Source organism: Rhododendron vialii, chromosome 10a (assembly GCF_030253575.1).
Source record: "Rhododendron vialii isolate Sample 1 chromosome 10a, ASM3025357v1".
Taxonomy (NCBI): Eukaryota; Viridiplantae; Streptophyta; class Magnoliopsida; order Ericales; family Ericaceae; genus Rhododendron; species Rhododendron vialii.
In genome coordinates this window covers 23356510-23383780 of record NC_080566.1, presented here as the reverse complement: position 1 = coordinate 23383780, position 27271 = coordinate 23356510, and the positions used below count along the sequence as shown (strand labels likewise).

The 27271-nt window shown below is 36.6% G+C and overlaps 1 protein-coding gene and 1 long non-coding RNA gene across 4 annotated transcripts; both read right to left on the bottom strand.

The window, feature by feature from the left end:
- Positions 1 to 6672: 6672 nt before the first annotated feature.
- LOC131303367 (uncharacterized) lies at positions 6673 to 21807 on the bottom strand. 3 transcript variants are annotated; one of them, XM_058330206.1, is made up of 7 exons: positions 21417 to 21807; positions 17143 to 17399; positions 8577 to 8774; positions 8361 to 8451; positions 7918 to 8191; positions 7267 to 7417; positions 6673 to 7230 (listed from the first exon to the last, which is right to left on the bottom strand). In XM_058330206.1, exons 1-7 carry the CDS (start codon positions 21695 to 21697, stop codon positions 7046 to 7048), a joined length of 1437 nt encoding a protein of 478 aa, XP_058186189.1. In that variant the 5' UTR covers positions 21698 to 21807; the 3' UTR covers positions 6673 to 7045. The 3 variants fall into 3 exon arrangements, with proteins under 3 accessions (XP_058186189.1, XP_058186187.1, XP_058186188.1); XM_058330204.1 differs by having other exon boundaries at positions 6673 to 7417; XM_058330205.1 differs by having other exon boundaries at positions 6673 to 7417; positions 8577 to 8759.
- On the bottom strand, positions 11500 to 17136 carry LOC131303368 (uncharacterized). Its single transcript, XR_009191997.1, has 3 exons — positions 15994 to 17136; positions 11909 to 15795; positions 11500 to 11682 (listed from the first exon to the last, which is right to left on the bottom strand). It is a non-coding gene; the product is annotated as an uncharacterized LOC131303368 (long non-coding RNA).
- Positions 21808 to 27271: the final 5464 nt, after the last annotated feature.

Below are 27271 nucleotides of genomic sequence, written 5' to 3'. Positions count from 1 at the left end.
ATTTAACTTTTTTCTTATATGTGCAGAAATGAGGATATGCCAATTGGTAGTGTTTATAGTGGTTAGTGTTTGGTTAGTTTAGAGTTTTGTTTGTGAAAATATGAGGATATAATGGTTATATGTGGACTGTCAACACATTGTTCTGGAATGTAACACACATGGTTAGGGTTTGTCATGATTTTCATTTTGTTCTGTGAATATATATGGTTATATATTCAGTTCTATTAGGCCGCTGCACGGACCAATTCAATAATGTAAATTTATTAGTTTTCATATATGTTATATGTTTGTATTTGGATAACTCTTTTTGTAACGACCCTGATTTTTGATAAATAAAAAATTTCGTTAAATATTTAAATTTTATTTTTAATTACTTGGATTTCCTTTAAAATTCCTTTTTAACTTTAATAATCCGTCATAACTAGATTTGAGACTTATTAAATTATATTTCTTTGCACCGGACAATCTAGTCATTTTCAAAAGACAAGTATACTTGTAGAAACACTTGTATATTTTCCTAGTGTATAAAATAAAATCTTAAATTATATTTCTTGACTAGAAAACCTACGTAGCAAGTAGAATTAGTTTTCAACCGATTAGTTGGAAGAACTAGACTACCAATTCATCTAGTTACAATCTCCTAACCATAGATGAACCTTTACCCATTGGACAATAAAAGTTAGGAAAACATTTATCCATTGGACAATAGGAAACCTAGATCTTCTATCAAAGATATTTTGTGCTAGATTTGATAAAGTACTCATATATAGTTGTATATAGACTTATATACACATGCTTAAAGGACATTTGGTTATTTTAAATATTATTCAAGTATATATTACCTTATTTCTTTTATCCATTAGTCAAAAAATGTAAGGGAAAATATTATCCATTGGATAATAAGTTAGTCTTACTAACTAGTACTAGGATTTATTAAATAAATCACTTCCTAGATTTTCCCATGTGTTTATATATATTAAAGATATGTGAATATCTAATTTTCTAGATTTCTAAATACACTAATAAATATATAAGTACTAGTACTTCTTGAATTATTCTAATAAGAAAATCTTGGCCTTATATTTTATTTGATACTTGGAAATCTTGATGGATTATGTGGTACCTAATAGTACCTACATTTATATTTGAAAACTTGGACATGTGTGCATATATATAATAATATAATAGGAACATGTGCTTATTAGATTAGTTTATTAGGAAATTTTGATCTTATATTTTTTTTATTGGATACTTGAAAATCTTAAAAGATTATATAGTACCTTGTAAAGTATTTTACTAGATTTTCTAAGTACACAAATATATTTATATATGGGTACATGTACCTTTTGGCCTATTATTTTTCTAGAAAAATCTTAACCATTGGACAATAATTGCTAGGGAAAATTTTATTCCTTGGGTAATAGCCAAGACTTTTGCTATAAATAGCACCCCATCCTTGCCATTTAACTCACACCTTCCAACCTTTCAACTTCTCTCTCTATAAATACTTGAGTTCTTTCTTGTTCTTGGTGTTCTTGAATTTTTCTTGAAGTTCTTCTTGAAACTCATCATAAGCCCCCACTAAACGGCCACCCGACCACCCGACCGATCCAAAAGTTAGTAGTTTTTAGTCAAGAACTAGTTTCGACAGAAACCGTTCTCATTCGAAACTACCAGAAGCTTACCGTAGGAAGTCACTCCGTCCGATAGCCGACTTACTTTTCTGTAGCCACCCTACCGCCAAGAAGAACGGTAGAATCATCTTATCCCCTATCTCTAGTATACGTAGAATACCTCTACTTACTTACTCTACGTATATTGTATGCTGTTTGTATATCGAAATGTATGAAAGTATTCGTATTTTGATCCTAGGATAGTTATGAGCATGTATACATGAATTGTTTGTATTATTTGTTGAGTGACAAAGCATAAATGATTTTCACTTCAAAGGCGTCCGTACATGTGGCGTTATGCTTTAAGTGATGATTTGAGCATGATTAATAATATAGAGTTGGATGATCTTGCTAGTTTAGTTTCAAGATTACAATGAATGATTTATGATTACGTATGCTTAAAGTCCTACCGCGGAGTCGTTGCATGAGAACGAGACACAGAAATCGAGAAAGGAGAAATATGACACCTAGGGTGTGTTAGAGGCAAGGTGTGGTTTTGAAACCCCAATGTGGCCAGACTTGCCCATTGTGTAGTATATGTGAGTAAAGAAATGATTTTGAAAACCAATGGAAACCCGGAGCGGCAGAACCATTGTGGTATACTCGGGAACCCGGAGCGGCGGAACCGAAGGATGAATTGTGGTTTGGTTATCCGCGGAGAGGAGCCAACGCAATTATTTTAATGATTTCCGAAAACCCAAATGAGAACCCGGAGCGGCGGAACCGAGGGTTTTGAATTGTGGATTGGTTATCCGTGGAGAGGAGCCAATGCCAAATTCAATGTTTTATGTGCTAATGGGAACCCGGCACGACAGAACCATTGTGAGGATACTCGGGAGACCGGCGCTGCGGAACTGAGGTTGGGTGTGTAAAAACGATTTTGGAAATGATGATTTGATTTATGAGAAATGAAAAATAGAGACACGTTTACGAGATATTGCGTAGGAGAAACTCAGAAATCACGAACACCAACGTTAGTTGAATAGTGAATGTGGATGTGTCATTGTTAATTATTGTGTTAAATACGCATGTACTAAGTGGATTTCACTGATTCTATGCCCTATTATGTGTAAGTTATGGGTTAGCGGGTATGAGATTGTTCTACTGAGCTTTCGTAGCTCATGGTGTTACCTTTGGTGACCCTAACATATTATACTGGTGGCGACGCTAGTATAATGTGTCAGATTTTGTAGATGAACAGGGAGAACTCTATACGTTGGAGACTTTCGGAGCCGAGAAGCTGGCTAGGATGGAGGAAAAGGCGTAGCAGTAGATAGGAACCATAGTTTTCCCTCCTTTTGTTGAATAAAAGTACTTTTGTGAGAATTATGATGTAATATTGAGCCAGACTCTATTTAGTTTTCAATGAAAATTGTCTATTTAACGTACCCGAAAATTGGGGGCGTTACACTTTTCGTATATATGCAGAAATGACAAATCAATAAAAGATAGACTAGTGTTCTTTTTTTGTTGGGAGGTACGCAGGTCAGCAGCTCCCATATACATATATATTGGAGTTTCACAACACAAAAAGTCACATATAACGTTATATGTTCTACTTTATTGAATTGGTTCGAGCAGCGGCCTCACTGACTTGCTCTGATAACCATATATGTTTATAACAGAGTTCAGTTCTTCACAGATAACCATATTTTTCAGTTAAGGTGGCATGATGTTATTTGGTTTGTTATTATTATTTGTGTAGTTGTTTAAGGGGTGAATAGTATTAAGTTATCTATGAAGTCGACTGTGAAGAAGACGATGGCGACGAAGGGAAAGAAGTTATGAGATCTCTTATTTATTTATTTTTTATTTTTGGAGTTAGAAAGGACAAGATCTCATGTATGTTATACGGTTACGAGATCTCTTTTTTGTGTGTGTATTTATTTATGTGACAAAGTAATACATATAAGATTCTTTGTTTGTTTTTGCATTGTAAGCATATAAGATTAACATATAACAGATTATGTTATATGTTCTTGCATTATAATAAAAAAAGATTCAAGAAGCTCATACGTAATACATACATATGAGTTTAGATATAAACGTGTAATGTTATATGTTTTTGTATTGTAATAAGCTCATATAACATTATCCGTGAAGAACTGGACTCTGCTATAAATGTATATGGTTATCAGAAGCAAGTTAATGAGGCCGTTGTGCGGATCAATTCAATAAAGTAGAACTTCTAACGTTATATGTGAGTTTCTGGCAATTGTGGTGGTAGGGTGATGGTGGTGGCGGCAGCGGTTGTGGTAGTGGTGGTGGGGCGGTGGTGGTACGGTAGTTGTTGGGGGGGGGGGGAGGGGAGGCGGTGGCAGCGGTGGTGGTGGCGGCCGCGGTGGGGCGATGGTGGTGGTGGTAGCGGTGGTGGTGGGGTGGGGTGATGGTGGCAATGGGGGGTACGGGTGGTTGCGGTTGTGGTGGTCGGACAGAGGGGTTGGTGGAGAGAGAGAGAGAGAGAGAGAGAGAGAGAGAGAGAGAGAGAGAGAGAGAGAGAGATTAAAACCCTAGGAGGGCTTTTTTGTCTTGTAATTTTTTTTAAAAGTAAAATGGATCTAAGGCCTTACAAAACATTACTAGTGAACTAGAAGGTTACAAACTTAAGAATTGGACTTGATGGATTACAAACATGCTATAGTGGACCCTACACAAATTTTTTAAATATTGTTTGGAATGGATGGGGTGTAAAAAATATATATATATATATACTCACTTCATCCCCTTTTTAAAGTCCAGTATTCCATTTTGGGCTGTCCCTTAATAAGTGTCTATTTTGAAAAGTTAGTGAGTAAAAATGTAATGATGATATCTTCATAGATGGTAAATAAGAAAAAATGGAGGTAAAAGTTGATGTGAAAAGCGTAATGATGATGTTTCTTAATAAGTTGATATTATGAAGTGGGATACTTAAAAAGGGACGGAAGGAGCATTAGTTAACATATGAACAGTGTCTCTCTTCTTCAAGAGAGTGACCGTAGCATTTGTTAGTTTGATCCAATCAGAGCATCCGCATGAGTTGCTAAATTACCATCTACTTCACTTTAACGAGCAAAACGAAAGAAACAGCCACACACCAGCCTCGTTTCTTGTACGGACCACTTGCCAAAGTTGTAGTTTTGAAACAGTCCCTCTTTAATCTTAAGAGAGGCATTGTTCATCAGTTAAGAATTTTTATATTAATCTCCATTTAGTACTTTGTCTCTCTCACTTCTTTTATTTGTCTCTAATCTGGCACTGTTTATCAATGGGGATTACTTTATTAATATTTAATTGAGAAGATAAGTGAGAGTAAAGAACTTAATATACTAGATATTTTAAAAATGGATGGCTAAAATAATAAAGTGATTTTTTAAGGTGTAAATTAACCCAAAATGTAGAGAGTGATACGGATGCTCTCAAAGACGCGATTGATGCACTCGGTTTTGTTCACTTTTTCTCGCTAGTTTACCGCCACGAAGGGAGTAGCGTGTTTAATGCAGATGCTCTCATAATTAACCTTGCCTCTACATTTCCTCCTCCATTTTTAAAAAAAGTTACTGTAGTTTATTGCAATAACGACAAAAACAAAACCCAACATCCAACATCGATCTTTCCACCAAATAAACCCTAAATCAAACCTCAATTTGACATTATCCCAATATAAAAGTCGATCTGATGTGATCTTTCCTCCAAGTCAGTTCGCAATTCCAAAGTGAAACATAGTCAAGTGTCAGTTCAGAATTTATCCAAGCGCCGTAAGGTCAGTAGCATTGGATCCACTTTCAAGCAAGCCAGCCTTGGATCGACTGTCAACGCAAACCAAGCCATGATCTGATGGTTGGCCAGAAGAAGACAACTTGGAAATTCAATCATAAGAATTAAACATAAGGTTTTATACATACAGAATTTTAATTACATTATGATGAATTGAAAAGGTTGGGCCAGAAAATAATTGGTTTTGATTGGAGGTAGCAGTAAATGGGTGATCTAGGTTTCGGGTAGAGATAGATTTTGGTCTTGGAACTGGATTTTGTTAAATATTACTAGGGCTACTCGCGGTTCGGTTCGGATTTCTAGGAATCCGAGGACCGAACCGCTAGTCACGATTTTTACAAAATGAAATCCGTGCCCGGACCAAAAGTCCTATGGTCCGGTTCCAATCCGATCCGTGAGTCGGATTTTAGCAAAAATAAAGCTCAAGCATATATCCCACAATAAAAGGGAAGAATGTTACATTCAGAATTAAGTTTAACACCACCAAAAAGTACTTGTTACATAAACTACCAAAGGTTTATTTCAGAAATCAAATTCAAAAGAATCTAAAACACTAGTAGGATTGTATAATTATAGTACATTCCATAACATAAAAGAACCGGAAAAGAAACGAACTACTAAAATTCAACTAAGGTTACCTATAATTTTTACAAAAAAACTACGATTTACTCATTATATTTAATGTACATCTACACTATATCACATTATTAAGATAAAATACACAAATTGGCAGAAAAAAATGTTAACATTACTAACAATTTATTATATAAATACACATATTATTTATATATAAAATAAATATCGCACGGTCCGGTTCGGTTAATCAACGGTTTTGTAATGAAAATCCGTGGACCGAACCACGAGTCACGGTTTTCTAAATTTTCAATCCGTGTCCGGACCATTAATCCACGGACAAAATCCAGAAGGTACGGATCGGTTCGATCCGAACCGGTTTCACAGTTCACCGGATTTTTTAAGCAGCCCTAGATATTACCCTGCTGATTAGTTAGGCCAGTTGGCAAGCCACTTTAGCCCGCAAGCGTCAACTTGGTGCATCTATGTATTACCCCTTGACCCCGTCTCAGCTTCACCTAAGCAACCGTTAACCATATCAGCTTTTTCCGACATTAAATTGATGGCAAGGGTGCAATTGAGAAAAGGTCATAATGTAAGATGCTAAAATTATTAAAGGACGATTTAGAACCCTGGTATATTTTACAGGGACTAAAAAAGTAGACAAGCCTTGACTGAAACTTTCAACGAGAATTGATCTTTATGAATACAAAAATCAAAAGTATAACAATGGATACGACACGCACACACAAAAAGAAACAAAACCATGGATACGCAGAAGTGTACCGTAAAATTCAGTCTAGCATATAGCTGATAAGCACATAGACGCAAGGTAAAGACGGCTTCCATGAGAAGACTAATAAGCTACACAACCAAAAAAAAAAATCTACAATATTTAGACAAACAAGTGATGATCTAATCAAGGTTTGCCTATGAGCCGTGATTTGTTTAGACTCCAAAATTGTCAATGCAGAAAGTCTTTTTGGCCCACAAACATGTAATGGTTGCCTAGAAGAGGCCAAACACAGACGATAGGAATACCTTCAAGAGGCCTTGCCATCATCGTTATCAAGTGTAGGATCAAATGTAGGTTTCTTCTTTGGGCTTGATTCTGCTACACTTGAGCTCATCACCACTCGCTTGACTCCTCTCCCCACTACACCAAGATTTGTCACTCCAGCAGCAGCACCATTTGTTTGAGCAGTGGAAACAGAGGGAGAGTCGAGACCTCCACTATCACCAGCAGCAGAGGGAGAGTCGAGACCTCCACTATCACCAGCAGCGCCCATCTGTGAAGAGCTCGTACCTGAAGGAGGAGCATTGTTCTCGATTCCTCTTGCCTTGGCGCACACCATCTCAAGGATGTCTGAAAGGATTGATGTTGGATTAGAGACCAACTGCTGGAGATCTTCGAGCTACAGTCGAAAGAAAGAAACATAGTCAAATGAACGCTTTGAGGTGCTTGTCCCAAACTATACTCACGGATTGCAAAAGAGGAACAAGAATGGGAATGTAGTATGACACATAATTGTGGTAAGGTGGGGGCAAGAGATTCGAAATATTTTTTTTTTTTGATGAAACAAATTATTCATGTTAAACACATTTCTAGGAGCATTCCAATTATTTACATTTGCCCTGCTAAAGCTTCACTCTCTCAATTTTCGGTACATTCTATTTTCCTCTTCTAGGGAGAATACCAAGAAAATAAATAGGAGAAACTTTGGGTTGTTTTGGATTGGTAAATTCAGTCTTGGAACTTAGGTGTAAATAAAATTTGGGGCACTTTGGAACGCAAAATTCACAGTTTTCGAACGCAGGCGTAAATACTTCAGAACGTGCGTTCCAAAATGTCATTTTTCTGGGCATATTCCGAACACAGATCCTTTATAATATGCCAAACTTCCAGAAAACTTACCTTCTTTTCCAGCTCACCAGAGAGGCCAGTCAGTGTTGCAATCTCTGCCTCTTTATCCCCTACAGAATCAGTAGACTGGGGCCCATTTGAAGACTGTTGGACCGTCTGATCCAATTCTGAAGCAGCTGGTATCCCTGTCGATTCTGATGTACTTTTTAATTCGTTCGTAAGCTGCTGCACCCTAGAATTGCAAATTGTTATAGCCTTTTGGCAATAAGGAAGGGCTTCCTCAGCTTTTGACCCAATCTCCAAACACAAACACATCCTAAAATTTCTAAATTCCTTGGTCAAGGAAATGAATAAGCCAAATAAGATAAGGCGATGGCCGAATGTTGAAACATGGTGTTAAAATTTGTGAACCATCATCCCACCAATGCATGGATATAATCCCTAAAATTATCCTCTGAAGGTAGAGTTTTAAACCTTACTGACAAAAAGGATACAGTTCAGCTATATGTCGACTATCTGGTTCCACTAGGCGTTCCAAAATAGCTAGTGCTTTGAGGTAATCACTGACGGAAGTTTCAATATCCTCTGCACAGAGCAAAAACAAAGGATGTTTAATAGAGATAAGAGGCCGAGTAAACACCTTAGAATTCATGCACCACAAATATCTAGTAGTCTCTGTTCCTAAGCATTAAAATACATAGATGAAGTACCTCTTTCCAGAGCAACTTCCGCCAAAGCTGACAATATGTCCACTTTCTCCATTGAGTCGCTGGAGTGTTTCTCTACAATTGCCCTAGCAAGATCCAGCATTTTCCATGCTAAATCTAGATCAGACTCCTCCTCATCTGCTTCAGCCAGGTCCTCATCATCACTTTCCTCACCTTCTTCCTGATCTTTCCCACCGGAAACTAAGTATCAAGAAACAGAAAGCCATACAGTCCGAGGAATTTCTAACAAAACTTTCTGAATAAAGCACGACATCCAACAGACCTACATTACCCTATCAGCATTAAATTTAAGTATTGAAGCGTCAAACGTTGGTTGATGTCATAATCACAATCTGAAAGAGTAGCACATGACTATTTTCTTTGCTTCTTGGAGAATTTCATTAGCAGACTTGAAATTATACAAAGATAGCAAGTGTCTACTAAAAGCCTAAAACAGAACACCACTATCGAGCCAAGTGATTGGAAATTTGGAATGACTGAACCGAAAATCACGTATTGTAACTAATACTAGTAACAAAAGAACCAAATGAAGCAAAAACGTGTCATTCTGAAGAATCCTCCCTTTCCACTTTCCAGCAACAATCTTACAACTAACCCAACATGAAAGATGCTCAAACTCCACCTCCAAACCAAGTGAATCTAGGAAAATTGAATTAGAAATCATAATATATTAAGTCAAGTGGATAGGCAAATAATCAACATAAAGTACATTCATTTGCCGGTTATGGAAAACATGGAGATGGAGACAAAATGGTTTCTAAATCCTTCATCAAATTAAATAAGTAAAAAAGAAGAATAAAGAAGAAAACAGTCCAAAAACCAAACACTAAGCTGTGACTTCTAGGGTATTACGCGTTGCAGAGACGATACAGTTGAATATCCTCATGGGTCATATAAGGATGAAAAAAAACAGCAAAATGTATAAAGCTGGGTATAAAAAGAAATTAATAATAATATTATGCCTCTGATTACATAAACTTTTGATATCACATCAGGACAAGAAAGTGGACGAAAACTTCTGTAGTGCTCTAATCAAAGCAAAATGTAGGGAAGTGAAGATGAAGTTTCTTCGGCTTATATAAAGTTGTTGTCGCCAAAAGAGCATGGCCCATTAGCAAACTGTACATCAGAGTTTCCCTTCATACAGCTGTCAAGTTCTTTCGCATGAAAGTAACAAACATCAACTTCAGACCCACAATCATTGAACGAAAGGACTGCTCAAACAAACTTTCTTGCTGCCTCTTGGTTAAATTTGAACACGTGCTGAACGATCTATCTTGTTTTAGAATAAAGAAATAGAACCGGTGGAATCGTCTAATACTAGATGCTAAGAAGCATGGATACGGATACGGGATACGGATACGCAGATACGTGATTTTTCCAAAAACTAGGATACGATACGTTGAATATAAAAATAAATAAAAATAAAATTTCATTAATGATTGAAGTTTTCCATTACCCAAATTCACCATTTCACATACCAAGCTAAATAAGACGAGAGAGAGAGAGAGAGAGAGAGAGAGAGAGAGAGAGAGAGAAGAGAGAGAAGAGAGATATACATTTCCGTATAGGTATATATATGCCTATATATATATATATATACATTTCCGTATAGGTATATATATGCCTATATATATATATATATATGCCTATATATATATATATATATATATATATATATATATATATATATATATATATATATATATATATATATATACACACACACACGCGCGCTGATACACAATGAGAGAGAGATGAAAGACAAGAGAGAAGAAGAAGAGGAGAGAGAGAGAGAGAGAGAGAGAGAGAGAGAGAGAGAGAGAGAGAGAGAGAGAGAGAGAGAGAGACTTACAGTCGTTGAGAGACGAGAGAGATCGTCTTCTTTTTTCTGCCCTCGTTCTTCTGTTTTTGACTTGTCCAAGGGGAAATAAATATAAAGTCCTAATTGCAGTTTGGACCCCTATATTTTAAGTAATAACATTTTTAACCCCGCGCATATCCAAAACGTATTGGGGTACCAAAAATTAAATCTGAAAACAGGATACACTAAAAAACGTATCGGATATGTATCCGAGCGTATCCGTATCCGATACGACGTGATATGTAGCTTAAAATAGAGTCTCTGTGCTTCATAGACTAGATAAAATATAGAGAAAACAACCACCGTAAATTGAAACCACATATGATAAATTTTAAAACGCCCACTGTAAGACTCAAACAATAGGATCCTAGAAATTAGGGTGATCGTGTGTCATACAAGATAGAGTCATTACTCAATAGTGCCTCCCATACTTTTGATGACATAAAGAGAATGTAAGTTTCTAATAGATAACTCAAACAACAATTGAGCATTAGGTTCAGTAAATGCCAAGTCCAGCAATTGCTTCGGGTTAAAAACAAACACCGTACGTCTGAGTAACCCTTCTCTCTCTGTAAGACACGGTAGGGCTGCAACAATGGCAGTAATCTTTTAATGAGTTTTTTTTTGGCTTCTCCCCTTTACCAGTTCAGTAACCATTTTCTTATGACTTGTAACCATTTGATTAGAGTAAAAGACAGTTCATAAACATCAGGACCATACAGGAAAAATGTATGTTTAGTAGATTGTGCTACAGCAAGAACCAACATATAAGTATTCTATACCAAACGTGTATCAATATTAAAACTAAAGAAAATGGCATGAGATGGATATCGGTAAGCACTTTAGAAACCTAAGCAAGGATCTTGAATAGCCTCCTTCGATTTCTACCATTTATGAAGCTACATGAACGATACTGCAAGACTCTCTGATTACATTATACACGTGTTTTTATTAATTGAAGATAAACAAAGACTGGCATTTCACAAAAGCTTCTAACTTTTCCAGGTCTCAATATATATAAGTATATAGACAAGGACACAGTTGTAAACTTGTAATTGAACACAAATTCAAATTGGATGTTCTTGCACCAGTACATGAGCACTCTCAAGAGTACTTGCATTGTCAACTGTCTGAACTCGAGACATCTATGGCTGTTGTTGATTGTTTTCTGACAGCTACTATTGGATGTTGCTGATTTTTCTATTTGATAGGCCTCTATGGTACCTGATATAGAGTTAATACTTTTCAGCAAAATTGCCTCATCTAATGCAATGCAGACAAAATAAGATAAGTTAGCCTCTAATCTCGATATCAAGGGGCAGGGGAGGGGTAGTTATGTTCCTCATGATGTAATGCATAAATTGTAGCCAAACAATCTACCTGTCATTCCATATAACTGTGAAAACCAATTATTACTTTAATCGACCACGCAATAGATAATTTATCCTACCTGTTGACAAGTTATCAACCCTACAAATAGACCAACTTCCTTCTTAATTTGGAAGCTTTTTCTAGTTTTTGATTCTGGTTTTGTCTTAACCCAGCATTTTTGCATCAGAAACAAGCCCCCATTAAAACTATCTGCAAAAATATTCACACAACTTTTCATTATTTAGGAAAATCAATTCAGCGTGTGGAACAGGAACAGGAACAGGAACAGGACTGGTACATCACATGTCCAAATTTTGGCATATGAAAAGTTAGCATCCTATACATGAATTTAAATATTCAGGGAGAAAGGAACAGTATTCTGCATCATACTACCATTAGATGAGACACTTTTAGAACAAATATAATGGGTTTATAATGTAAGTGATTCTGCTGTAACTATTAACTATTTAAACCACTGAAAGAGATCATCAAAACCACTTCTCCCAAATTAGAAACCACAATAACAATTTTTTCCATCTCTCAAGTTAAACAAATCAACTATCAATTAAATAAAACAAGCCTAATGTGGGAAAAAAACAGAAAATGAAGGACATTTCCTTCGTTGCCCCAGTAACAGGAGTATGAAGTATGATCAAGTATGTACCTGATGGCAAATGCAAAGCTGGAGTAATGTAACATTTTCCAGTTTTACATATAGAAACATAGAGCCTACCTATCGCAAGACTTATTCTATTCTCTACAATAGTAACTTCAGACGTTGAAATGTATCATTTCCGTCCAATATAATTTACAAGTAAAGGACCAACTTTAAGTTTATGTCAAGCGGTCAACGGTCTCTAAATCCATGAAAGAATTGTTAGAGGCCAAACATGCATGCAATGAACTTCAACCTGTGCCACTCTAGCATAGCAACCTTCCCAATAGATATCACTTTGTAATCTATGCAGTAAGAACTCAGCTACAAAGAGGTACTCCCGTGAAAGTCAGCTATTAACGAAGAAATGTCAGCAGAACTCGAGCTACACAGAGGTACTCGTGTGAAAGTCAGCTATTAACTAAGAAAGGTCAGCAAAAAGGTAGAGAACCCATATTGGCAATATTAAGCTCTTGTTTTATTCGAGAATTTAGAAATGAAAAAGGATCAAAATGCCTGAGACGCTGGAAGTCAATTTTTGTGGACCCAAAATAACTTTGGAGCAGTGTCAAATTTGTGGCCTTTGTTCTGAAGACTGCACAGTCTACAGGCTCCTATATAAGTGATAGAACAAATGGACTACTATAGGTAATTGGACTCATCTATTCTGGAATGTCCGTATCAGACACTTGACACTTGGGTAACGGAGGTATGGTAAGCAGAGGTTTGCACTTTATGTAGAATATAGATTCCTATTCAACCTATGAGAACTGAATACCTCTCCTCAAGGTTTCTACTCACATTCACTGAAATTAGTCATTTAGACCAATGATTACATCAGCAATTAAGAACTTATAAAATGCTTATTTTAGCCCTAGAATGGTCTTATCTCATTTACCAAGTATTACTTTAAAAAAGTTAAAGCCCAACATTTTTCTCCACCCACCCAAAAAGAAACAACAAAATGAAAAAAGAGAGAATGAGATCACCTCCTGCATACATCTCAGTATTGTGAATTCGTGATTAACTGTGCCATTCTAGCAATGCCTTAATATGACCAGCAACAACTAGTTCACCACAGCTCAATCATCTCGCAATAAGTAGCGACATCAAAACCACAAAGCAAAACTCTCTACATACTACTTCAACAATCAAACTACTAGCTGTTGACACATGGATCCCCAATAAACCATATTGTCCTCCACCTTCAAATCCAACTAAACCAACAACTCCACTCAATGATGCAGGACGGGATTGAAGTATGGCCGAGTATAATCAAACACGAAGAAAAGGGGCTGCTTTGGGACAGTGAACCATGTACGTGAACTGTAGAAAGAGGAGAAGAAGGGTTTATAGGAAGATAGGTCTAGGCATCACACCTAGGGGCTCTTTAGCATCACACCAAAGAAAGGATTGCATCACACAATCTTCAAAGCTATAAGCTTTTGCGAATTCTTATTCATTCATGTCTTGTTTGGATGGTGTTTTGAAAATTTTTGAGTTTGGTTTTTGGGTAATGAGTGGAGAGAGAAATTAGAGTAATAATTTGAGATTGAGGTAATGAGTGGAGAGAGATAGAGATAGAAATGAGAATAATGATTAGAGAGAGGAGAGAGAAATGAGAGTAATGATTGGAAGTAGGGGTAATGAGTGTTTTTTGAGTTGGAAATTTTTTTTTTCAAAATACCATCCAAACAAGGCATCAATCATTCATATCTCAAACTCTTGAAGTACATCAATTTATAGGCTCCTAATGTTTTTAATGCCAAAACTGCTCCTATAGGATGAATGAGTTGTGTGATGATTGAATACATTGATTGTGGGTCAAAGCTCCCTAAGGGTCCGTTTGATTAGCGAGAAAAGTAAAATGGGAAGTGAAAATGATAGAAAGTGAAGTGAAAGAAAAGAAAAAAAAAAATTCCTCACATCCGTTTGATTAGAATGAAAGTTTTGCAAGAAAATAGTAGAGAAAATAAGATATCCTTGTTTGGAGGGAATAAAATTGCCGAAATTAGAAGAGAAAAGGTGGAGGGAAGAGGATAAAGAAGGAAGTTAGAGTAATTGTTGATTTTCTTGAGAAAATAAAATTTTCCTGCACATTTTGTGAGAAAAAGTAAAGCAAGCTCTCATGCTTTAGAGGGTTGTGCAGAAAAGTTCACTTTCAACCACTTTCTAGGATATTCTTGCTAAGTGAACACAAAAAAAGTATATATTTTTTTCTCTTTCTTGCATTTTCCACCATTATCTCACTAATCAAATGGACCCTAAATGAAAAGTCACAGCCTTTAATAGACTTTTATTGGGTCCATTTAGTGGCTAATGAACTAGCCCTCCAATCCATAAAGGCCATAACTTCCAACCATATGAAATTACCAAATACCCGTGACCTCTTTGTATGGACTACATTATTCTCCCTTGGTTGGAGAAAACTTAGACTTTAGAGTATTGGAGTATAAGACTCCATGACTGCTCCATACGAAGAGGTCACTGGTATTTGGTCATCAAAGAACAAGCTTGCAGTTGCCCAAACTTGACCAACCCAATTTGGGGCCAAATTGCTGCCCAAACAGGCCAAGTGCCTACCATTTCTAAATAAAAGTGCCTTAAAATTGGGGAAATGAGGTTTTGCAAGGCAGAGGTAGGTAACAATTGGGTCAATTGGTTTTGGGGATTCGGATCTTATGGGTTTGTTGACAAAGGCACGAGTTCGAGTTTTTGGGCATTATGCCCCCTCATTTGCAAACCTAAAAAATCCTCACGTCCACCCTCATTTGTCTCCTCTACATCTTGCAGCCAATTATCTCAACCAGTTCGTGCATCCTCTGATTCTGATTCCAACAGGGTCCAACTGTTGGGGTTTAGAATAAGAGGTGTGCCAATGGTTGCAATAATTGTTGGTTATTGTTCAATCTCATGATAGATAACCGGGCACTAAGGACGAGGAGCATACAAGGGCAGGTGGCAAAGTAAGAGATCGTTGGTGGACAGAGTGAAGTTGGGGGGTTCGGCCGTCGCATAGAGGCAGTGGGGGGGTTTAGTGGGGTTGGTACTCGATGACGTGTTGGCCAGTGTTGTTGGACATTGCTGGCTCAAGATAACTGTGTTGGTTGGCCATTGATTTTAAGATGGAGGGGAGGTTGCAATGTCATTTTTCATACATGCAGGGGTAATCCGTACACGATTTTGTTTTACTAGATGAAACTGGAAGAAGTGTGAATGCAGAATTAGAAACTTGGAGAGAAGGATTGGGATCAGCAGGATTAAAACTAAGTACATGGAATGCAAGTTAGAAAGTGCCTAGTGTTGGCAAACTGGCAAAGGCTGTGTTTGTTTCCCATTTTAGTTTTGTTTTCCAATCATTATCCTATTTCTTTCTCCAATCATTACCCTATTTCTCCAATTATTACTTTGTCATCCCTCTCTATCTCTCTCTATTCATTACCCTTCTCTCCATTCATTACCTTATTTCTCTCTCCACCCACTAAACTAAACTAAAATGGGAAACAAACACAGCCTTGTTACCCTGCAAAATCAGAATTACCAAGAAGAGTGTTTTTAAGTATCTTGGCTCAATTGTTAGTAGGGAGATAAAGCGGAAGATGCAAATATGCAACATATACAGAAAAAAATTGATGTTCATGTGGCAGAGTGTTTTGAGGCTGTCATGCGACCAAAGGATATACCAACAAGGCACAAAGTTGAAAGGAACTTTCTACCGTATTGCAATAAGACCAGCATACATATGGCAAGGAGTGAGGGCTATTAAGAAATGACATGTAAGTAAAATGAGTGTAACTGAAATAAGAAAATTTGAGATGGATGTATGGTAAGACTTTGCGAGATAAAATTAGAAATAAAAAACTTCGCGGAATGGTAGGATAGCACTGCTAAAAAATAAAATGAGAGAAAATATATTAAGGTTTTTGGGACATGTCTATCCTAGATCAATCGATTTGGTAGAAAAGGGAAGTTGGGAACCAATATGGTTACAATGCAAGGTAGTACTCGAGGGATGGGAAGACCAAAATTGACTTTAAAAATGGTAGTTCGAAAAGGTCCAGTTTTTTTTGTTTTTTTTTGTTTTTTTTTGTTTTTTTTGTAAACACCGTGTCCTCAACAGAGCTTCAATGGAGAAAACAGAAGGCAACTCTAATTGACTGGGATTTATGGCTCGGTTTCGTTTGGTTGGTTTGGTTAAGATGGAACCTGTTCAAAGACCAACCTCAAGGGGTGTCAGTCAAATGTTCCAAAATATTTTCCTTTGCCTTCATTAAGCTTCATTACAGGTTTCAAGAAAATATGTTGCATAGCAAGCTCCGTTAATATTTTTCATTACATCATAGGATTCTTATAGCATTTCCAAATAGGAATATGGGAGTCAAGCGACTAAATGGATTGGAGTCCAACTGTATGTTATCAAGATGAGAATTTACCCTACATGTCCAGTGTCATGTATCACTGGCTAAATATGCATATGCATATGCATGAGCACGCACACAAACACAAAAAACAAAAACACTATAAAGTAACAAACAAACAAATAGAAACAAAAGGATTCAAGATGGACTATTTCAAGCTTTTAAATGTCTAAAAAAATTCCTTTTTGCCATCAAGAAGCATTACCAGAAGCACACAATGTCAGTAACATGGACACTAACCATCATCAGGTGCTCCTTCATGCGGCTGTGAAGTCTCATCTTCTTTAGCATTACTAGAAACAGAAGCTGAAGATGATTCACAGTTTAATGCATCCTTAACAGATCCATCTTTCTTGGGGATTTGTTCAGATTCATCCTCTTTCTTTGGCACTGTACCCAATGGATCAGCCTCATCTTGAGCTTTGTACAGCAGTGCACATCCGTATTTATAGTATGCATTAACACATTCAGGAGAAAGTTCGCCATAATGAACAACCCTGGTCATGGAAAAAGTAATTACCAACTTCAAAGAGATACAATCGGGAATGCTATTATTACAAGACAAAGGGCGGACAAAAGAACACCCAGAAGCTTTCCCTTATTCTAAAGGAACAAGGTAAGAAAACAGTGATGCCAAAAAGTACACATATTGTAGACATTGCCAACATTGGATTTAAGATTTGCTTCCCATCATTTTACAGTGTAAAGCTGAAAGAACAAAATGCAAAATAAGCAAACGAGGCATTCTAACGACTAAGCAAGCATACTGATTCCTTTACGCTGCCTTTTATTTTGTAACTAGTGTGTGGTTCACGTACAATATATGCGAGCTAGTGCCCAATACAAATATATTGAAGTGTTGGGTGATGACGGATAAATAAGACTTCCGTAGTTTTTTTAGCAGAAAGAACTGAAAGAAAGTGTGTATAATAATGTTTTTGTCATGCAACTAACACAGTACCAATTAAAGAGAGTTTAGCTAAGTTAGAACAATTAACTACGGTACAAACATATCACACAAGTTGCTCAATTGTTTATACCTCTACAATGAAAATATACAGCCAAGATTAAGTGTTGCTCATTTATATGCGTTCTTGTAATTAGCATTAAAAGGGGAACATAAACGAACGGAAAAAAACACACACAAATATTACGGCCTCTTGTTGGTCGCAATAAAAAGAAAAATATTACAGGTCTCCAAATGGAGGCATGAAGTATAAGAACTCAATATCCTCAAAAGCTCATTAAACGGTCATTTCTCCATCTAAAAGTCTTTGCATATTCGAGCCACATGCACATATAAACTCTTATGTATAGTATGGAGAAGCATTAAGGTTAATACACTACTTAAATCCTCCTTATTATGAACTATGAAGAAACCTTGTAGATGGAATAACGACCAATAGTTGGTGTTCCACTTTCCCCCCTTAAAAAGCTTAAAAATAATAGGCTTACTAAAATTAAAAAATATGCAATATGGATCTTGTTTGATAGATCTCGATGAGATCTATTAAACCCTGAAAAAAAAATTGAAAATTTATTTTCATAAGCCTATTATTTTTAAGCTTGAAAATAGGTCCTTATTTTTTAAGTACTTATTTGAGAATCTGGAACGGGGCCTTATAGTCTAGCTGCCACCGTAATTGATTTCACTAAAAGTTTGTGAGTGTTAAATTGCATTTTAAAAAGTCCAAAAGGTGTCAACATTAAGCGGAGATAGAAATGATTTTATTACAGGATTACGAGAATTTTTTACTCCAATCCAACAATGATCTTATAATAACCTTGTCATGCAACTAACAATGACACTAACTAAAAAGAGTCTAGGTAAGTTAGCTAATATTTAACCACACAACGAATATATTTACAAAAGTGTACATTAATGCTAAATTGTTTATACCTCTACAATGAAAAATATATAGCCAAGTTTAAGTGTTCCTCATTTATATGGGCCCATGATATTAGCAATACAAGGCAGCCATCAACAAACGAGAAAAACACAAATATCGCATTTCATTAGCCTTTTGTTGGTCTGAACCATTTTATTAGTAGTCTCCTAAGAAAGTGATAGAAAGAAAGATATTACTCCTCCCCAATTGGAGATATATACATCATGGAGAAGCATTAAGGTGAAAACAATAATCATAGCCTCGCTGCCACTGCCCCGGTATTGATTTTACCAAAGTCATGAGTGTCCAACTCGCTTTTTGAAAAGTAAAAAGGTGTCAATATTAGGTGGAGAAGGAGATTGGTTTACCAAAAAACCATTTTTTTGTTGTTCAGCTTGAACAATTCTGAAGTTCTAAAATAAATTTTTTAAAATGGTCACATTTAGACATTCCCCGGCATAACATATACAAGAATTTCCTTCATTTTCCTTAATAACTGAATTTCTTTTATTAGTAAACGAAAGAATGACTATGGTATCAATTCAAAACACATTTCCTTTCCTTTCAGATTTTTAATCTCGGTGAGCAAACAACATGAGGCAAAGATCTGGACAAAAACCTGTCCACATCACTCTTGCCCATTTTCTGGGTTTTTGAGAAAACCCACAAAGACGGGAATAATTACTTTCTATCCCCAAAGAGAACTCTTTGTTAAGGGCAAACGGGTAAATGAAGAAAGCCAAAAAGTAACTGTCCATTTTTTTTTGTAACAAATCCTTGGACCAAGCACCGTTTACTCCATGCGCAAAAATTGTTCCATTGCACGGCCTGAATCACTGTTCATGGCATAGTTGCAGGAACCTTCAGCTATGCCCACGTTTCTTCGACGGAAACGCGGAAACGCGTTTCCGTCGAAGGAAACTCCAAGAAACCCGTCCCAATGACGACGGGAACTCGCTCCTTATCTATACGGGAACTTACACCCAAAAAACAGTTGAGAGACTTACGATTCAAGTTGCAATTGGTACCTTTAAAGTTGTTTTAATCTTGTTAGTGAGCACATCTGATATTAACCTTCTAGAGTCATATTAATGCCCTTAACTTTTACGTCTACTTAATATGCACAAGAGCTCTATTGTGTAATCATGTGCTACAATAAAAATGTTGAAATATAACTAGAAACTTATAATTTTAATAGTAATATTTTATGTGGTAGAATAATATTTTTATATTTACATTTAACAATATAAAATTCCAAAATATATTTATAATTTTAATAATTTTTCCTAACCTCTTCCAATGACGCTCCCACACTTCTGTGATCATCCGCTCCCCCGCTCCCGCTCCCGCTTCGTGTAACTAAGGTTCATGGCACTCAGGATATTACATCAATCAGTAAAGATTGCGGTACGGCAAAAAGTTGTACATCAGCATATACAGATGGGTTTTTCACCCGTCTCGGGTCCCACAAAGATGTTCAGAGCCGTTCATTTTGTTCAAAACATATTGTTTATGGTCCCTGTAAAAAATCATCTCAATCCGATATCGGTAAAGGTGTTTACGAATCATCCAACTTTGCTTCACAACCTTTATGAAGCAAAGTTGGATGATTCGTAAACACCTTTACCGATATCGGATTGAGATGATTTTTTACAGGGACCGTAAACAATATGTTTTGAACAAAATGAGCGGCTCCGATCATCTTTGCGGGACCCGAGACGGACGCAAAACCCATCTGCGCTGCTGTACAATTTTTTGCTGTACCATTAGCAGCTCTCTATATCAATGCAAAATACATTAACCTAACATAACGTAAGAGTCTTAGTGTCTTACAATACGTTAACCAAACAATTTGGAAAAAATTCTCAAAACATTAGTTTGCTGGCAAATACGTACTTCGGCAAAGCAAAGGGCACAGAATTCAAAAGTGCGAAACATGTTCATGGATGAAAAGAAAGGAGAATTCAAGGCTCCTCCTCCTCTTTTTGGATGGAGTAGGAGGGTCATAAAACAACTACATGCTCTGGGGATCACAATTGCAATTTAGAACCACGGTCTCTGCAGGGATGAAATGTAATATCAACAAGTCTAGAACCCCACCCAAAACACACACCGAAATGCACAAACACTCTACATAAATGTGTGGGGCTCAAACACACTATACCACCAGTGTGTCTGGTCCCACACATTTATGTGAGTGTTTGTGTATTTGGGTGTGGTTCTACACTTGTTTAGGTACTATCACACCAGTTATACTGGAAAAGCTGTGTATTAGACTGCAATTATTCATTTGAAAATCATCATCCCCTCAACAATGACTTTAAAGTGCCAAATAGACAAAAGAAGGAGAAGAGAAAGATCTCTAACTGCTACTCCAGAGATTAAAAATTTTCCCTTCCCTTGTTTGGTTTGAGGAACAAGATGGCATGATAGGGTTCTAAGCATAGTACGATTTCCCCCATTCTTTTCTCACATTTTCCTTTTCAATTATTTTCCCTTCTCTTCCCTCACTTTCCACAATTTCCAAACAGAGCTGGGTTTTGATTCCAAACAACCACAAGCGATCAGCGACTCCAATTTCAACAAGAAGTGATACAATTGGAGAAGGTCAAAGTAAACCCTAACCTGATTTCTAGGGCACGGCTGTAGCACTCAGTAGCTTCAGCATAGTCCTGCTCTTTGGCGGCCTTGGATCCTCTCTCCATCAGTTCATCAGCATACTCAAGCGAATTTCGGCGCTCACCGTCAGAGGTAATGGAAGAAGTCTCGACGCTGTTGTTGTTGTTGTTGTTGCAAGAAGACTCTGTGCCTCCCGCTGTGTCCGACGCCATCGTTGCTTCGACGAAAGCCCGGGCTTGTTCGACACTTCGCGGTGGGGTTTCCGACCTCGGAGCTTCGTCCGCCATTGACGATCTCGATTCAAACGAAAACGGAAACCTAAACGCCCTCCTACCAGTTTTTTTTGGTTTTCTCTGCACTTTGGTTTTTCTGAAGATTGTTTATTCTCTGCTCTTTGGAACGGACGCTGCTATTTGCAACTCTTTATTTTCTCTCATAACCCATTACATTTCGATAAATGGTTATTGAAAATCATAAATAACATTTCGGTAAATAGCTGTTGAAAACAAGATTATATTTCGATAACTACATATCGAAAATATGTTCAACTTTCGGTAAACAACTGCCGAACATACATTTTTGGTAAATAGCTATTAAAAAAATATTATATTTCGGTAATTGGATGCTGAAAATATATCTCAATTTCGGTATCTAATTGTCGAGTATAATTGAAAAAAAAATTTAACGGACTATGAAAGAAAATAAAGGGCTGCGAATAGCAGCGCCCTAACCCCTTCCTAGAGCTGGAGGAGAAAATAAGGTAAACTACAAATCTTGGACATTGGAACTTACTGCAATTTTCACTTTGACCCTACACATTGGAACTTCTGCAATTTTATCTACAAATCTTGTACACACGATGTGTATGTAGGACTGCAAACTATCCGAGCCGCTCGCGAGCCGCTCGAAGCTCGGCTCGACTCGGTTCGAGACACAAACGAACGAGCTCGAGCTAAAATATTGGGCTCGTTTCATAAACGAGCCGAGTTCGAGTTAGTCGAAACTCGGCTCGCATTGGCTCGCGAGCCCAACTACATTATATATATATATATATATATATATATATATATATATTTGTTTCATAAACGAGCCAAGCTCGAGCTCTGTAAATACATCTCGAGCCGAGCTCGAGCTCGAGTCCTGCAGCTCGTCACAAGCTCGAGCCGAGCTCGAGCCAACTAAATTTTTGGCGAGCCAAGCTCGAACACTCTTAAACTCGGCTCGTTTGCAGCCCTATGTGTATGCAAATCATTTTTGTTTTTGTTAAATACATACATACATACATATATATATATATAATTAGAACCATCTTCTGACAGTAAAAGTGAATGTGCTTTTGTCAAAAATTCCATGTAGATACAATTTCACATAAATATCCATGGATGGAAGAGACCTTACTATGTTAACGTCGTCATTTTTGTCTTATACCCAAGGAGTTCTTCATAAGTTTTTGTCATTTAGTCGTGTTAGCTCTAATGAAGCACATCCATTTAGCACATTCATTGTTTAAGGAAATTCATTTAGCACATTCATTGTTTAAGGAAATTAAATTTCGAAGCCACGCCTCAATTTTCCGGGAAACTAAACTAATCCAATACATCCATAAGCATTATTGCCATGTAGTCAAAAGCCAAATAAATTTTGCATGGGCAAAGTCAAATTTTATGTACTTGGATGGATGAGAACAGAAGGTGAACAAACCAAAAACCTTTGCAAGTAATTAAGGTTCCTCGAAGAGAATAAAAAGTGAATCATAAAGATAAGGCGCTGTTATTCGCAACCCTTTATTTTCTCCTATAACTCGTTAAAAATTTTCAATTATACTCGACAGTTAGTTACCGAAATTGAAATATATTTTCAGCATCCAATTACCGAAATATAATATTTTTTTCAACAACTATTTACCGAAAATGTATGTTCGGCAGTTGTTTACCGAAAGTTGAACATATTTTCGACATGTAATTACCGAAATATAATATTGTTTTCAACAGCTATTTACCGAAATGTTATATATGATTTTCAACAACCATTTATCGAATGTAGTGGGTTATGGAAGAAAATAAAAGGCTGCGAATAACAGCACCCTAATGATATTACAAAAAATAAGATAGTAAAATTAAATCATTTCTGCAATAACAATAGGAAATCAGGTACCCACGAACACAATCCAATCAATCAAAATACCCACATTATGTGTGGTTGGAGCACTAACCTTGGAAGCTCAAGGAGCAGTTCTACTCTTTTTCTTCTTCTTTTTTTGCCATACTTTATGAGAATGTTAGTGTTAGATGTGAGTGTTAGGGGGGAGTGTGGGACTTGAACTCCACACCTCATGTACGGGAACTTTAGTAGTTCTACTTCACACAATCTTTTTTTTAATTAATTCAATTTTTGCATGACAACTGTCTGCTTACAAAACATATAGTGTCAATGTGTCGTATGATCTTAACTGGGATAGACAACGACTATATCAACAATTGTTGACATCGCAATATGTAGTTTCTTTTTTCTTAACGAAAGATGGAGAGTGAGTTTGTGAAGGGTGAGAACATGGAGTGGGGGTGGTAATTTTGTTCGGAAGTTATTTGGTGTTTAAATGTGAAAAATTTCAAAATACCTCCAAACTTTGATCTCAACGTCGCATAGATACCCAAATTTTCTTAAACTTCATTTTTACTAATTTAGATATTGAAATTGAAATTTCTTGTCCAATTTGGGCGTAAAAAAATTGAATTATAATTTAATGTCTAATTTGGATCTTTTAGACATGGTAAAACTGAAATTTAAGAAAGTTTGAATATCTATTAGACATTGATGTCAAAGTTTGGAAATGTTTTGAAAATCTCCCTTTAAATGTCCAATTTATCCATGCAGTTAATTTCTCTATCATTCTATTTATTTTTTTATTTTGACAAAACCTCTATCTTTGTTATAAAACAAAAGGGTGTGGAGACAAGTTGTTGTAACGGCTCAGATTTGTTTGATCCAATTGTTGATGTGTGCTTTCCAACTTTCTTAAAAAAGTACCTACAATCTTTCAAATATTTCACTAAAATGCCCATCTCTTCTTTTTACCCAGCTTTTGTCATTGTCATAATAAAAAAATAATTTCAGCTTTTAACGTTTGGGTTCCTCTCTCTCTCTCTCTCTCTCTCTCTCTCTCTCTCTCTCTCTCTCATCTTTCGAATCCACACCGAGGTCTACAAATCCTTTTGATTATCAACAAAAAAAAAAAAAAGAAACATTCCTTTGGGATTTTTGATTTATTCCAGCAAAACTGGTTGAAGAAAGCTGCGTAAAAGCTGGGCCAAAAAAGCTCCGTGAAAGCAAAGGTAATGGGTCTAACAAAGACACCATTTTTTGAAAGTTATGTGAAACATTTCTTTGGGATTTTTTTTGGGAGTTTTTAGTGTCTTTTTCTTTCCAGTGTGCAAGTAGAGCTTAAATTTCAATCTAGCTATTGTTCCGGGTGGAATTTGTGCCTGTTTCGAGTGTTGAAGAAATTTGGGTGATTTTTTTGGTGTGGGTGGGTGAGTGTGTTGTTAAATGTTACACATAATCGAGTTTTGTTATTTTGACTCCTTTTGATGTTCCGTTTTAAATGATAGTTTAGTAGTGTAGTTCGCGCTTAGATCCATGTGTTTTCAGACCCTTCTTTTTCTTTTTCTTCTTCTCCCTTCCTTTTTCTGTTATCATCGGGTTGCCCACGCTACATGGGTAGAAATTGATGTAAGTCTTGGTAGAAATTAAACTTCGGAATAGTAACTCCATTGATGCATAATTTTTAGCAAATTGAGCCAATTCCAATTAGGGTGGGTAGTGCCGTAGGCACGGGCAAGCACTATGCCTCCGGTGATCGCTTACATTGCGGTATTTCAACCAAAGCTTGAGTTCTCTGTACTTTTTTTGATAGCCTGTTTTTTTCTCGCGGTCCGAACTAATTTTTTTTTACTCTTTATATGGTTAGTTTTATGGCATTTGATACCTATTAGTGATTGAAGTTACATTGAGGTTTTTGATTTCTAGGTTCTAATATATTCTATCATTTCTGCAAATGGGTTTAATGTATGTGATGGGGGATCCATAGTAGTGCTATTTTAACTGTTTTACTTGGTATTTACTAGGATTCCATAAGCAAATTGACAGTTCATTGTAGCTAGCTTAAAAGTTTAGTTGGGGGAGTGCCGTAAGCACGGGTAATTCTCTTTCGTACCACTAAGTCACATACTACACACTAATGAATTGATTTAGCATTTGAGACACTAGCTAACAAGTTCCATAGGCACGGACAATTTCAACTGGGGTGCGTAGTCCTGTAGACACGGGCAATGTAACGCCCTGAATTTTGGGTACGTTAAAAAGACAATTTCATTGAAAACCTCAAAATAGAGTCTGGCTCTTATTACAACAAAACTCCCACAAGAGTTCAATAATTACACAAATGAAAAGGGTTCTAGGTTTCCTAACTACAGCTCCACCTGCTCCTCCATCCTAGCCAGCTCCTCAGCTCCAAAAGCCTCCAAGGTGAACTGTTCATCTTGATCATCTACAAGGTCTGACATATTATACCAGCGTCGCCACCGATATAATATGTCAGGGTCACCAAAGGTAACACCGTGAGCTACAAAAGCTCAGCAGAACAATCCCATACCCGCTAACCCATAACTTACAAACAACAGGTTATGATAAAACATCGATTTCCACATGATACGTGTATACACAGCTAACAATGACACATCCATATTCGTTAATCAACTATCGTTGGTGTCCGAGATTTTTGGAGTTTCTCCTACGCGACTCATCGTAGACCGTGTCAACATTTTCACATTTCATAAACGTATCACCTTTTCAAAAAATCATTTTTAACACACCCAACCTCGGTTCCACCGTTCCGGGTTCTCGAGTATCCTCACAATGGTTCCGCCGTCCCGGGTTCCCATTGGCACATATTGCGTTGGCTCCGTACCGCGGATAACCAAGCCATACCTCACCATGGTTCCGCTGCTCCGGGTTCCCATGGGAACGCACACAACCTCACAATGGTTCCACTCACTACAAGAAAAATTGGATTTTATAGCGTTCGTAAAATGCTATTAAATCATATACACAGCGTTTTTCCGAACGCTGTATTAGCCGATGTTGTTAAAAGTCTTGAACCTTAGACAGCGTTTTTAAAACGCTATAGTATGGTAGCCTTTAGACAGCATTTTTAAAATCCTATAGTATGGTAGACTTTCAACAGGGTTTTTAAAACGCTATCATATGGTAGACTTTAAACAGGGTTTTTAAAACGCTATCATATGGTGGACTTTCAACAGGATTTTTGAAACGCTATAGATTGGTCGACTTTTAACAAGATTTTTTAGAACGCTATAGATTTGTAGACTTTCTATAGCATTTTTAGAATGCTATAGATTGTAAAATTTCTATACCATTTGTAAAACGCTATATATTGTAAAATTTCTATAGCATCTTTAAAACGCTATACATTTAGAATTTCCCACAGCATTTAAGAAACGCTATAAGTTGAAAATTTTCCACAACATTAGGTTTTCTATTATTCATAAATTTTTGCCCTGCTGTCCATTGTAAATTTTTTACAACATTTTCGACCTGCTATTTCAATTGATTTTTAGCCGGCTTCTTGACTATACAACCTACAATCCAACCTGAATAGCAATCCACATAACAAGTTCATACAATGCTTAAAAAAAAAGAAGATGGCATCTCCAATGACTTCCTTGACAATATATTTCACAATATTGCATACCAAACCAACAAAATATTTCCAAACATCAAAGCACGCGATTACCATTACAAAAGAAATTCAATATACTAAATATCCTTCCAACATTTCTATC